Source organism: Tripterygium wilfordii, chromosome 4, assembly GCF_013401445.1.
Source record: "Tripterygium wilfordii isolate XIE 37 chromosome 4, ASM1340144v1, whole genome shotgun sequence".
Classification (NCBI taxonomy): domain Eukaryota; kingdom Viridiplantae; phylum Streptophyta; class Magnoliopsida; order Celastrales; family Celastraceae; genus Tripterygium; species Tripterygium wilfordii.
The window spans coordinates 5,081,991-5,096,152 of record NC_052235.1 but is presented as its reverse complement, the minus strand read 5'-3'; the positions used below and the strand labels follow the sequence as shown (position 1 = coordinate 5,096,152).

At 35.1% G+C, this 14,162-nt stretch overlaps 1 protein-coding gene, 1 long non-coding RNA gene and 1 other non-coding gene across 3 annotated transcripts; 1 reads left to right on the top strand and 2 right to left on the bottom strand.

Moving 5' to 3' along the window:
* Window positions 1-55: 55 nt before the first annotated feature.
* TRNAT-AGU lies at window positions 56-129 on the bottom strand. The gene has a single exon. It is a non-coding gene; the product is annotated as a tRNA-Thr (tRNA).
* Window positions 130-831: 702 nt separating this feature from the next.
* On the top strand, window positions 832-1,564 carry LOC119997096. Its single transcript, XR_005467960.1, has 2 exons — window positions 832-1,023; window positions 1,140-1,564. It is a non-coding gene; the product is annotated as an uncharacterized LOC119997096 (long non-coding RNA).
* Window positions 1,565-3,982: 2,418 nt separating this feature from the next.
* LOC119997094 (IQ domain-containing protein IQM2-like) lies at window positions 3,983-7,764 on the bottom strand. The gene is made up of 8 exons (XM_038843893.1): window positions 7,484-7,764; window positions 6,201-6,833; window positions 6,025-6,090; window positions 5,841-5,929; window positions 5,649-5,736; window positions 5,333-5,563; window positions 5,119-5,220; window positions 3,983-5,019 (listed from the first exon to the last, which is right to left on the bottom strand). Exons 2-8 carry the CDS (start codon window positions 6,789-6,791, stop codon window positions 4,207-4,209), a joined length of 1,980 nt encoding a protein of 659 aa, XP_038699821.1. The 5' UTR covers window positions 6,792-6,833; window positions 7,484-7,764; the 3' UTR covers window positions 3,983-4,206.
* Window positions 7,765-14,162: the final 6,398 nt, after the last annotated feature.

Below are 14,162 nucleotides of genomic sequence, written 5' to 3'. Positions count from 1 at the left end.
CTGAGGAAGTACCTCAGATAAATTAAAGGGAAAAAAACAAAATTTTGTGAAAAAATGCTCTCGTTGAGAGTCGAACTCAAGACCTCCCGCTTACTAAACGGGTGCTCTAACCAACTGAGCTACGAGAGCATTTAGGCAGGATCTTCTGCTTACTTTCATAATTTATATTGATAACAAGGGAAAAATGGCAGAGCCGGGAAAAAAAAAGAGTAAGCCTTATTACTACTCTTTAGTGGTGAATAGAATGCTTGTTCGCAAGACAAATTGCATCAGCTAGCTATGTGGTTCGAGACCTCAGACTCTTTAGTGTTTCAGGAGTTTCCACAGAGTGGTACAGAACCACATACCCTCTGATTGCTGGCGATACATCGTTTGGATGAGAACTTTCTTTGTTTAGTTCCCTTAAAAAAAGTACAAAAGCAATACGTAGTTTCCAATACCCACCAGCAACACCAAATTGAGCCTACCTTGTCTGTAGTTTCCCACACTCGATCATACTCTGTAGCTACATATGTAATGCTCATCAGCTAAGAAATCTGCACTCAATGATTCATTTATATTCATTAACCTTTATCATACCCTTACAAGGAAGAATTGACATATTTATGTTCTTTGACGCTTTTGCAGGATTAGCGAAGCATATACATTAGCGACGGGAATGATTGTATGTGGCAATGGAAATTCGTGTAGATAAAGTGAGCCAACCATCTTGAAGCTGCAAAGCATAGGACTGCTAATCAATCAATACTATATATAATAGCGGAAGCCTCAAACGGAAAAGGAGTGTTCTCGTGCTGCCACGTCATCAAAAGCTTCACCTATTATTGGCTTACACGTGTAACTTGAATGAAACAAAGAACTACACATGCGTTTCAGTCCAGTTGCATTCCCGTCGATTCACATGTTTTTTGATCTTCGCCGCCTATGCTTCCCTGCGAGGATTCATGCATCTGAAATAAAGCTATTTCATCTTTCCAAGTAATCGATTCATGCATCTTAATTAAGGCTATGTCCTCTTTTCAAGTAATTGTTTGGGTTTTCAAGGTTTGATTTTATATGCATCAATTGATTTTCATGGAATGATTCTCTCTTACCTGTGGACCTTCTATTTTCTCTCACTGCCTTCTGATGTGATACAGGTGGCGACGGGACCAGGTTCCATTACCACCGTCGACTCCGGGCAATGGTGTCTGAAGAACACGCCAACACGGTCCTCGAAACTCATCCAATTATCGAGCCCCTCCCTTCATGGACTGCGCTGCCATTTTTCTGAAGACACGTTGCATAAGGTTTCAGTTATAGACGGATTGTTTGGAAGCTTACATAATTGGGTCGTAGAACTGTGAGAATATTTGTCGTCACCCATAAACTCAGGTAATTTAATTGATGAAATGCTTTTTGGTTCTGTTATGTAACGGTCTTCGTATCAATATTGCTGCCATGAAATTACTTGCAATTACCTTTTGTATCTCTTTCTGCGTGAAATTAGAAGTAAGTGCACTTTCTTTGTCTTATGACTGATATTATGTGTACTACCATTTTCAGTATTCACATAGATTTTTTATGACTTATATATTTCTTTGTGTAGGTTATTTCTCTATGATTTCTTCGTGTTATGATTAAAAGTAAGCACCTTTTTTTTTTTCAAACGGTGAGTTAAAGCACATTGTTATCTCTATATAAGTATATCCATTTATGTAGTACTATACTTATCCAACTACAATAACCCAGATTATTTGAAGGAAAGAGCCATTCTTGCACCGATAAACGAAATTGACAGCGATCTCAACCAATACATGATACAGCAAGTCAATTCAGAGGAAAAATGTTACAGAAGTTCAGATACCATATGCAACCAGACTTCAGATGCAAACAACCAAGATGTCTTATATCCAGTTGAGTTTCTTAATAGTTTAAAAATACCGGGAATTCCAAATCATGAACTCAAGTTGAAGGTTGGTGTACCAGTTATGTTGTTGAGGAACATCAATCAGAGTAAGGGTTTGTGCAATGGTACAAGACTTATAATTACCCAACTTGGTAAATGGTTTGTCGAGGCTGAAATCATGACGGGCACAAATATTGGACCATCAGTTCTTATACCAACGATAATTATGTCCTAATCAGATACCAGGCTGCCGTTCACGCTGAGGAGGAGACAATTCCCGCTTTCGGTCTGTTTCGCTATGACCATTAATAAAAGCCAAGGCAAATCGCTTCAAAATGTCGGTGTATACCTTCCAAAATAAGTCTTCTCGCACGGCCAACTATATGTAGCAATATCAAGGGTAACCAATCGTCAAGGCCTCAAGATCTTACAAGATGACAAAGAATGTATGCACAAAGAAATGGTGAAAAACATTGTGTACAAGGAGATTCTGAATTAAACATGTCATTTATTTGACGCTGTTCACCATTCATCAATCCAACAAGGAAGTGGAAACTCAGTAACAACATATAGTAGTATTCTTTCATAGCCACACCTTCTAATCCAAAATATTACTTTTCTTATTATCCAGAAAAACAACATATAGTACTAATAATAACCGGCAATAACACAAACAAAATAACTGCAATATCCGGAACTCAAAAAATCCTTTCCTAAACATTAATAGACTCATTGACAAAAACAAATCCAATACATCAACATATTTAAAAACAAAAGAAAACGCACAAAAATAAAAAATCATAGATTTTCGGGATTCACAAACAAATCATAAAAATCAAAATGCTAAAATTTAAGGCCTTCCAATAGTGACTGTTCAATGTTCAAAATAATTACTACCTCAACTCATTAACTATTTTTATAAAGAAAACATAGAGAAAAAATGTATATGAAAAAACAAAGTAACCAGATACATTGAATATATCATAATCAAATATTTCACAATTAATGTTGCATAGTGCATATAAAATGAAAACTTTAAACAACACAGGCTTCCAAGATCATCAAACGATAACTAAACATGAATAAAGATAGCAACTATGACAGGAACCAATTCAACAGGCTTACAAAAGAATTAGTTGGGGAAATACTGCAACGAACACTAGATCAACCATGGACATTTGCAGCAGTAAGACAAAGGTTAGCAATGATTCTTCTTTATTATTTCAACTTATGTTCGCCTAAGTTCACTTCAACCAATATCAACACTTTCAAGTAAATTCTATTTTAATAAAAAATTCCTATATTTATCTATTGACTGACGCTATATCAGCTGCAAGAGATTCAGACGAATTGTACATCAACCTCAAATAGCAAAGAAGGTGGACGTCTGGAGGATGAAAGAAATGATGCCATTTATTAACAATCGAGGCGAAGACTTCTTAAATTTTATGATTTATGTAGGCAATTCAGATGCCAAAATCCTCCAAGGAACACATTACCATTTCAACAAACTCCAATTCCTTAGTGCACCTATAATATGATTGTTATTAGGCTATAAACGCTCTCAATCGACCATTGACTGACCATTTTAATAATTGCCAGTGTAAAAGATGTAATACTTGCACCAATTTTACATTTTATTTCGCAATGGTCTTTCATGATTAAAATTAATTCTACGATTCCGCGCGTAGCGCGGGACTAACCTAGTGTTTTACTAAAGTGGTTCTCACAGCTGCTGTCTGCTGACATTGGACTACAGGCCCAAAAGTGATCTTTCCCATGCCCAACTTAGGAAAGCCCAGTCCAATCCCTATTGGACTATGTCGGAAGTATATAACCCAAAGCCCCGAAAAATAAAGTTCAAAGGTTTTACTTTCTAAAGGGACGTAGGAGGTTCACACTTCACACAGCACAATGAAAGACTGCACCATGGAGGAGAAAAAACCAGTAATTCACCAACCCTAATTATGCAGTGAACATTCAGTGACAGCACAAGCAACTAACTGAGAAAAAAAAAACACCAAATAGGGTTTAAGCATATCTGTCTAACACAATAAGAAAGAGAGGAATTCGGTGCTCAAGAGATGTGCTATATAAAAAAGAAAAGTGAATATTTCTCTTGTATTGAATGGGTTCCAAAACCCAAAGGATGCTACAATTTTCATGATAATGTACAAGATGAAAGAATTTAAAAAAATGTATACATGATTTGAATTGATACTTGTTAAAAAAGTACATTTGAATTGAAAAGAATGATAAAGAATTCCTACGCTATATTTTTGTATTCACGCAATAATAATAGATCAACCAGGAACTCATTAGCAACCTGTTATGGATCCAATTCTCTGTAATGGGGAGGACTGTGTTCTTCTTTGTTTTAAACTCCCTATCTCAGGCACTGGGGAGTCCGCAGTCACTGCCACTGCACCACTGCAATGCCAGAGGATGGATGATGTCTTTGGACTTGGTCCACTACTGTTTCGAGGAGAGAAGTATGTTCTACAATGTCCAGTACTTCGTGGAGACAAGTTCACTTGCTCCAGAGCCCGGAACTGGAGCTCTGATGGATAGTCCCTCACACACCCTATACGAGGTCCTGCTCCAGTTGTCCATTTGCAAGACAATTGCTTCCCTAGTTGATAAGACTTTGTTCCTTTTTTTGAGTTAATTCTTTGAAGAATTGATTCTTCGGGAATGCTCTCTACTTCTGCTTCGTGTTCTTCACTAAACAAGTTCTGTTCAAGAGGCGTGTATTCTTGATCTGAGGTAAATGCTTCTTCTGGTGTTTCATAGCCATCCCTCACTGGAGAGTCTACCAAGCCATTGTCACAACTTGGTCCAGCTGCAGAATTTTCATTTTGTAATCTCTCGAGCAATCCATCCTTTTTTGGTATTTCAAGATCGGTCAATTTTCTACAAAGGTTTCGGAGCCGCCTTGACTTTGATGGTTTCAATGCAGCAGCATATTCTTGTTCCATTGATTCAGTCTTCTCTTGAGTCAAATCTTCAACATTGACCTCTTCAATCTCTGTAACATTTACATTTTCAGCCAAGTCCTCGTCAGAGTTGCTTCTAAGATGCTTACTGCTTCGTAGTCTGCTAGTTGAATCTTCTTCATCAATTGACATCATCTGTCATTGGAAAAGCAAAATATCATCAGTAAAACACTCTTTTTTACATTTTTCACCTATAAAGAAAGAACAGAAGAAAATAGGCTTCTTATTTTTTACCTGAACATCGGTGAGATCCACATTATTGTCTTTGAGAAATGAAATGAAGTCCCTGAAATTCTCTTCTGTGGGGCAATAATGACCACTGTGAGGCCAAACAGCCTGTTGGATAACAGCAGAAAATGCCATTAAACGACCATGTCAAGATCTAGAGATCATTAAAAGCAACAGGAACCACTACAACTAAAATGCAAAACTAAGTTTATAGCCATACGTTAAGGATGCCATTTTCAACAACTAATCTCCCAGCAGCAGTAGTGGCTCCTCCAGCCAAGAAGCTCGAATGCTGGAAGGTACCCTTTTTTTTCTTGCCAGCATACAAGGTCTTAGAAGTGCCTAGGACAAAAATCCATTTTGCATCTTCAGTTGTGTGTAGGAACTCCCCTGTTTGCTTGTATATAAACTTTCCATCCTCGATAGTGACTTCATAGGCCTTCCTTTCCATCTATAGGTAGGAGAATATTCGTCAATAAAAAGGCAAAAAAAAAATACAAAAATAGAGAATGAATATGAAAAGGAAATGGACTTACTGGACCAAGATACTTGATGCACTGCTGTTGAAGTTTTGATCTGGCACATTTATCAAGATTTACTTCTTTGCCCTCTCCTATATCCAACCTGTCTCCAAAAAAAACAGCATATGCACAATTAAGATCAAACTTTTGGATTTGGAAGAAAAATATTGATGATAGAAGCAAATTCATTAGGCAACATAAACTTACCAGTAAAAGAAGGGTTCCCTACTCTGGCACTGAAGCCATTTAACATAATAGAAGTGTAGATTGTGTCCATATCGATGCCGTGGATCAATCTGCGTGGAAAAATAATAAACAACTAGAATTAGAATCCGCTTGTAAATGAATTAATTTTTTTTCATATAATATTTTTGGGAATCAATTGACTTACCGCCTCAAGCCAGTGTTGCAAGGCCATTTTTTGGGCCTTTTCATTCTTTGACAAACCTTTTCCAACCTGTGGAATAAAAGGAGCAATTCATTTCAGAAAATTGATTAAAACATTAATATCAAATCTCTTATGCATATGAACATATTAGCAACATATGGTATCACTTTTAAACCTACCTTGGCAGCTCTTGTTCTTGCTCGTGACCAACGTGACATGGCAGATTCATGTTCCTTACTGTCAAAGAAAGATATCGAACTTCGCTTGAGTTCAGCAAAGTCTAAGAGCATCCACCAGCTCTGCTCAACAAGAACAGCACAATCTGCTAGCTTTCTTCTGGTTCGGAAACTTTTGTACACTTTCTGCAACCTTATTGCAGCCTCGTGTTTGGGGTTGCTTGAATCCAGAATCATGGGTTGGCACATTCCTACTGGACTATCAGATCTTGGGGAATGATTATTTACATCATTCCTCTTTGTTTTGATTGGTGTTATGGGAACATTATTTTCTTCATCTAATGAAGAAGGCTTGATTGAGATCATTGCCTCTCCTTCTATGCCCTTAAAACTAACTGATCCTTCAAATATCATCTTTCCAGAACCCAAGGATTTCAATATTGTGGGTATTGAATCTTGCCTTTTGAAACTGACTGATCGTACTGGAGTTTTCTCTTTATCATCTCCGAAGCTAATAGACTTAACAAAAACAGATTCCAACTCATTCTCCACATCACCGTACTCCGCAAATGGACCCGAAAATGATATCCCCATTCAACGCAAAACCTATTCCTGAAACCTATATGGTCTTGATTCCTGTCATCATCGATGAACATAACTTTAACATCGCAAACAAAAATTTCTCACAATTGTCACAGAAGTGCAGCCCAATCATAATTTACAATCCGTAAAGCTATAAGTGCAAATCCATAAAAATTAAAAAATGTGGCAGAGAAGGAAATGTGGAGAAAGAAAACAGTCACAACTATTAGTAGAAATCCTAGACATTCTCTTGAAATCAAAGTCTGTTATAGATATATCAAGATAACAAATAAAGCAAACAAGCTACATTTATAAGAACAACAACAACTTTGTAAACCTTGACAGATAACAAAGTTTCAAACATAAACATCAAACAAGGCCATGGATCTGCAAAATCCATTTCCAAACCAGCAAAAACCAAATCCATAATCCCCACAAAGACATCTAAGTAAAAAAAATATGAACCCATTTCCTTCAAATAACATAATCAGTACAAAGCCAACAAACCAGAAACAATACCAATCAACAAAGAACATCAATCCACAAACCCATCTGTAAAAACCCAATTCCCAGCCACCCACATTAGCGGGAAGAATCAATGTCAAAAACAGCAAAGAAAAACACACCCATTTGATCAAAAAGCACATAAACACCGACTAAATCAACATTAACAGAAACAAGTAAAAGAATATGAAAGGCAGTACCTTTGTATGGCGAGACAGTGAAAATGCTGGTGGTGGGTATGAAAGAACTCTCTGTGTTGGGTGAATGATTGCTCTCTCTTTGTTGAAGGTATATGGAGTTCAGTATTTAATTTCTTTCTCTATAGATAGAGAGAGTTGAAGCTCTTAAAACGTAAAAACAACCGTCGCTCACCTCGAATGCTAATCTTTCGACTTTGATTGAGTAATATAAATAACAGAGTAGAGAGAGAGAGTTGTCAAACGCATTTTGGTTTTTAGAGAGAGGAACTTGAGACTGCCTACATTTCCACCACGCGGTGACGAGTGAGGACTATTGAACTGTCAGTATTTTTAGTAGGAGCTTTCGTCAACCATCACGCCCTCGTGACCACGTCTTTCCCCTTTTTTTTTTAAAAAAAAAAATTTAATTGTATATTTCAAAAAAAAAACATTTTTATTATAATCATCCAAAAATACTTTTTTACATATATATATTTTACTAAATTCAAATTACAAGAACTAGGATATGGCTCACTCTTACAAAATAATTAGTGCGATTGTAATATTGTTAAATAGCTTAATTGCCTAAAAAATCAAAAAAAAATTTGAATTTTATAAATTTTATTTGATTTCATTTAAATATTTCTTGCTGTAAAAGCAAGCTGAAATTGACTTGTTCATAATCGCAATTCCTTAAATGTCACTTCCACAATCAAGTATCTCCCAAGTAACTAGTAAACTTCCATGCAATCTTCACGACTTGACCAAGAATAAGGGTATATATACATATATTGATGAGTTAATAACAACAAATATGTCCTTTAGAAGTCAAAATTAAGGGTCTTGTCTCTAATTCAATTTAGTAAATTAAATATATTTTAGAAGGTAATACATATGTTTATATATATATATATATGTGTGTGTCTTTATCTATTGAATATTGTTTCTCGATATAATGAGGTTTAAAAAAAAAACCTCAACAGAATCGAACCTTGATCAAGTGTTTGTGTATGTATTTTGCCTTTTTTTACCACACCATACACTAAATAGGCAAATATGCTATTTACGTCAATTTCAATTTATTATCTAAATAGTTAATTCAATCATATATATATATATATATATTAATGAAGTCCTTATTCAATACAGCCGCCGTACGTACTTCTTCCAAATCTTTCATGCCGTAAAATACGATATAATTTTAATTACAACAAATAAGTACATATTATGAGATTACCAATATAGACGTGTTAAATTTTTATTATTTTATTTGGTAAAAGTTTGATTTTCGGATTTTAAAATGTTATTTATTAATACATTTGTAGATTTTCATGTTGACTGAATCCTCCTCGGTGACAACCTCAAATGCGTGTATATCTAGCAAGTGAGTCGTTGGTTAACAACAATCACATTACATGTAAAGAATCACTAATCCATTAAATCGTGGGTTCGAATCCTACCCTCTCCTCAAATCCATGTTTCGAAATATATATATATATATAAGGAGTGAGAGAGAGTGATAATATACGATTTAAATTAAAAACCCCGATATTCATATAATATTTTATGTAAAGCACATCACACGTAGCAAAAAAAAACATGTAGGCCTACCGTTTAAAAGGAATAGTATAAACTATGTATTTGTCGGAAAGTATAAACGCCAAAAGTGTATATGCGACAATTAATTAATATTCTTCGCTTTATTTAGTTTTTTTATTTGGTGTCGGATATTACTAAAAAAAAACCGTATGAATCATACGAAAAATATCATTTTGAGATGTTTTGGGCTGAATTTTCTGAACACTTTCGTATCATTGTTTTACCTTAATGGTATAATGTAACTTGAACCTAAAAAAACTCATCAATTTCGAGGGATCTTGTTTGACCAAAATCACTATGCCAATACATTCTGCTCTTACTATAATTACAATTACATATAATTTATGGGTTAAAATGTTAATTTTTGCTTTCAAGAGATGACCTGTAAAACAAGCAACCATCACTTTTTTGACAATGTGTGAATACAAAAACCTCGGCCCCCAAACTCCCAAAGCATATTCAGTTGGTTTTGTTTGAATTGATATATGAGCCACATCAAAGTCAAACCCTACTTTTTTGGGGGAGGCTCTGTGTGTATAAAGTATAAACTAATATAAGCCCACTACTCAATTTATCTGCTTCAGTATCTCATAATCATTGAATAAAAAAAATATACAATTGAAATGTCAACAAAAATCAGACAATGGGTTGTCATTACACCTGTCGTTTCAGATCTCCATGCAAACCACCTGCATTTGTTAATTAAGTAATTATATAAATCGAGATGGGGTAATTTGCACCGTACAACCTGGTTGGGGTCCACGTACAAGTACATGTGTCACATCTTTAATGGGCCACGTAGGTTCTGCCTCATACTGGCCATACAAACATACCCAATACACAGACAACCGTATCCCGTGACTGTAGCCGGTTTGTTAGAAAAATGAATTTGTTAATATTTAATCGTACTGCGTTGTATTATTCAAACGGCGACGTTCGAGATAGTGTAGCGGCGTAGCCGCTTAGGCATAGCTGGAGGCATGCAAGTGCATTAAAGAGTTGACAGCTGGAGAGTTGTTATTATCAAAATCTCATGCTGCTAGTCTACGAGTCGCGGGTCGTAGAACCAAGAACGCGCTTTTTCAGTCTGTTCTGAAACACCGACCGTGACGTTAGCGGCCTAGAGGGTCGGTACTCAGTAGTAGCATCGCTGGATGGGAGAGAATGAACAAACAAGTCAGCTCTGCTTTTATTATTTTCCAATTGTAGATCATAAAATAATTAGACATGGTGAATAGGGCAAGACGTTTGTTCTATTTGCCTATGTAGTACAAGTCTATAACTATTTGTTGAACTTTGATTTTAATCTGAATAGAGTATTTTATTATTGGGGTTGAATTGGATTTGATAAAATCTGTGAATGTACGCAGTTGAACTTGCAAAATTAAACTCAAGGTGCATGAGTGTATTCAGAATTGATGCAAAGCTTGGTCAGTGGCGCACTAATTCAACCGACCCCCTATTCAAGCACCAAATAATTCAACCAAAATTGAGGTTTATAGTCATGTCAAATGATGTCATTAGTCACATTGTTATATTAAAATTTGAATCATTGACATACCCTTTTCAATGTTGTAATTGCTCGGATCTACAATCTTTTGTACCAAACTTAGAATTTGAATCACTAACAATCTGCAAGACATGTAGAATGTAATAGCTAAGGAATCTTGTCAAATCTATGTATTTAAAATTATTTTTATCTATTGTACCAAACTTAGATTATCTTAATTAACATCTCAAAAAGATATTGCCAACTTAGTCGGGTTTATTTTCTTGTTCATCGTATTATTCAGGCCAACCGTAATTGCCAACCCATATATCTGCACTGTTGTGGGAGAAAAAAATGGCATTTTATAATAAAAGGTAATAGGGTGAATGAGAAGAGATTGACCGATGGCCCACCCAAAGAAAACTTCTATACCAAAAGCATGTGGCGTTTCAAGTTTGACCCAAATAACAAAATCCTAAGAGCATCCACACTAGTAGTAATATAATAAAACACTTCAAAATTATTCTCTCACTTCTCCTCTCTCCTATGTGGCACAATTTAATTGGATGAGTGGGTCTCATAATAAACACTATTCATCAACACTCCATAAATTCAAACACTCTATATTCATTTTCTCTCTCTTTCTTTTCATCACCTCTCTCTTCCTTTTAATCTTCTCTTTCTTCATTTTCATCACTTCTCTCTTCATTTTCATCATCTATCTCTTCACTATTCATCAACTATATATATACTCCAACTCTCAAGTATCATTTTTCCACAACTAAATTTTCAAGTGTCATTTTTCACTCATTGTGTGCATGTAGCGCTATATTTATCAAAAAAGTAACATTTCAAGTACTTGAAATACACACCATTATACCCATTGTGATGGTATAACACTATATCTATCCAAAAAGTATTGTTAACAATGTTAAATATAGCACCATTGTGGATGCTCTAATCACCGTCCATTTCCGGTGTGGGTTTGACGTACATGGGCCCCACTATGATGTGATTTTGAAATCTGAAATGAAGCAGCTCAACTGTACATAGTGTTATGACTTTCTAAAGTATCCAAACAAGGAAAGCGCAAGGGTCGGCTTTGTATTTGTACATTGTGTCGGTACATTGACTCTTTGGGTCTTCTGCTTGGAGGGGTGTGTTGGTTAATCACGTACACTTCTCACGGAAGTGGTTGACTCGTATGCGTACTTTTGAATTATTGGTACCACAAATAATACAAGATTGGTGTGTTTTGAATCAAAATAAAAATAAATGGTGTTTGATAAGCATTGGAGTACATGCAATAACTCTTTCGCATAAACCCCCTCCCAACAGTATATGGTTTACTAAATTCGATTAGCGGATTACTATAATTTATGTAAATTCCATAATACACGAGGTTTGAACTCGCGACTTTAGAAGAGCGAAACTTATCCCTTAACTTTTTCAATCAGGAAAATGCGACAACCCAATTTGAATATCATTATAAACGTCAATTATATTTAAATTTTTATCGATAATGCAAATTTATATTTAAATTTTTTACACATATCGTTAGTTGATCATATAGACCAATCCAAATAATTCAATTCAGATCCATTGATTAATTGAATACCCTATTATACCCACCAACCCACCCTCCAAATCAGTCTCTTTCACTGGACTTGACAAGCCTTTACAGAATAACTTGTCAAGCAAGTTCGATATATATATATGTATATATATAGTAAAAAAAGAGGACTCCATATTAGGTAGAGCTGGTCAACCAAGTCTTTTGGGTCAATCTTCAAAACATACATTAAGAAACAACAACACTTGTTTCTTCCTTCACAGATTTTCTCCCATTTGTTACAGCTTTTCAACGCAACCAGAATTCAAAAATTTGACAAATTACCCCTAACCTAAAACGACCCAGGATACTGTTGTGTGTTGGACTCAACTTGTTACCATTACTAGAAAATTCAATCCAACCAAATTAACAGTACTACAATTATGTTTAAACCACCACAGATAGTTAAGGCATGCACTATCGGGTGTTATGTTAGTCTACATGATCATTAATTAATTTGGAACACGTCTAATAGATTGATGTCAAGTACTCAATAGAAGAATAATATATATGTATATATATAGAAACCGAGTTGTTGTCGTTGGATTCAATGCAATTTACAAACCATTTTCCATACCAAACTGCAAGTTATGCTAGTTAATAAATATTTCCAACAAGTCTTTTGACTTAATTTATCTTCTTTACTAGTGTTGTTTGACGGGACTTGCCGAAAGGAATTTATGTGAAATGATAAAAACTGGTTGACTTGGTAAATGTTGGGGGGGGGGGGGTTATACTTGTTTAATCAATGTGGAAGCTCAAAGAAAGTGAAGTAGAAAATACCTAGCAATTCTAATATCTTAGAAGTCAAATTGAAGTAAATAATCATAAAGATCGATAGTCAGAGAGCAAAAAATAAAAAATAAAAACGCGCTTCTTGTTAGAGATTGTAGAAGTTCAACCAAGGCTTGATGTATAGGTAATTAACTTGGTTTTTTTGATGATTGTTTATGAAAACGTATATCAGCGGTCCTATATTGTTGTCATCACCACTTGTATGGTATATATTGATACACAGACGCATATATGAATATGTGTGTATATATATACACACACTCGAGTGATATGTGTATGAAATTCAATAGACCACCTTATAATTTTTGTATAACAATGGTTTGAGGGTCCAATTAGATAAATCATGGTGCTGGTGCTGGTGCTGGTGCTGGTTGGGGATTCATCTTTTAATGATTGTATTTAATGTTTTTGAAATAAGACAAATTGAGAGAGCACAATTCAAAGTTATTTTTAGGGTTGGGTTTTCCAAGCCCTGGCCATTGGTCCCAGTCCCAGCTGCTGTTTCATCCACAAGAGGAGTACTGGACTACATTTTGCTTGCTGACTGTAATAATCCTTTGTTAGAGCATCGACAATGGTGTTATTTGTGCACACACTCAAAATTTTCCTAAATTATATTCTCTCTTCTCCTGTCTCTTAGGTGGCACAATTTAATTGTGTGACTGGGTCCCACAACCTACACTATTCATCAATACTTCATACATTCCAACACTTTATACTAATTTTCTTTATTTTCTCTCTCTTCATTTTCATATCTCTCTCTTATTTTTCATTACCTCTCTCTTCCTTTTCATCTTCTCTATCTTTCTTTCCATCATCTCTCTCTTACTTTTCATAACATCTCTCTTACTTTTTCATCATCTCTCTCTTCATTATTCATCAATTACCATACACTTCAAATATCAAGTATGAATTAATTTTTCAATGGTCATTTTTTATTACAAGTGTGCATGTAGTGCTTAACTTATCAAGAAAATATCATTTCAAATACTTTAAAATCATCCCATTGTTGATGCTATTATATGTTAGTAAAGGAAATATATACACCCTGGAAAGTGCCAAAGATTGCAACTTTTTTGACATTTTGCTTTTCTTTGGAGCTTTTACGGCTTAAGCAACTCTGTTTTATAAATCTCAACTGCATGTCTTGGGACTCTTCACTGATAAGCTTCTTGAATAAAGAAGTGAAATGAGACCAATGCATT

Bases quoted from the DNA above. Each gene is read 5' to 3' on its own strand.
- LOC119997094 (XM_038843893.1), bottom strand. From the start codon at position 6,791: ATGGGGATATCATTTTCGGGTCCATTTGCGGAGTACGGTGATGTGGAG. The intron at 6,091-6,200 runs GTAGGTTTAAAA...TTTATTCCACAG, and splicing joins CAAGAACAAGAGCTGCCAAG to GTTGGAAAAGGTTTGTCAAA. The intron at 5,737-5,840 runs GTAAGTTTATGT...TTTTGGAGACAG, and splicing joins AGGGAACCCTTCTTTTACTG to GTTGGATATAGGAGAGGGCA.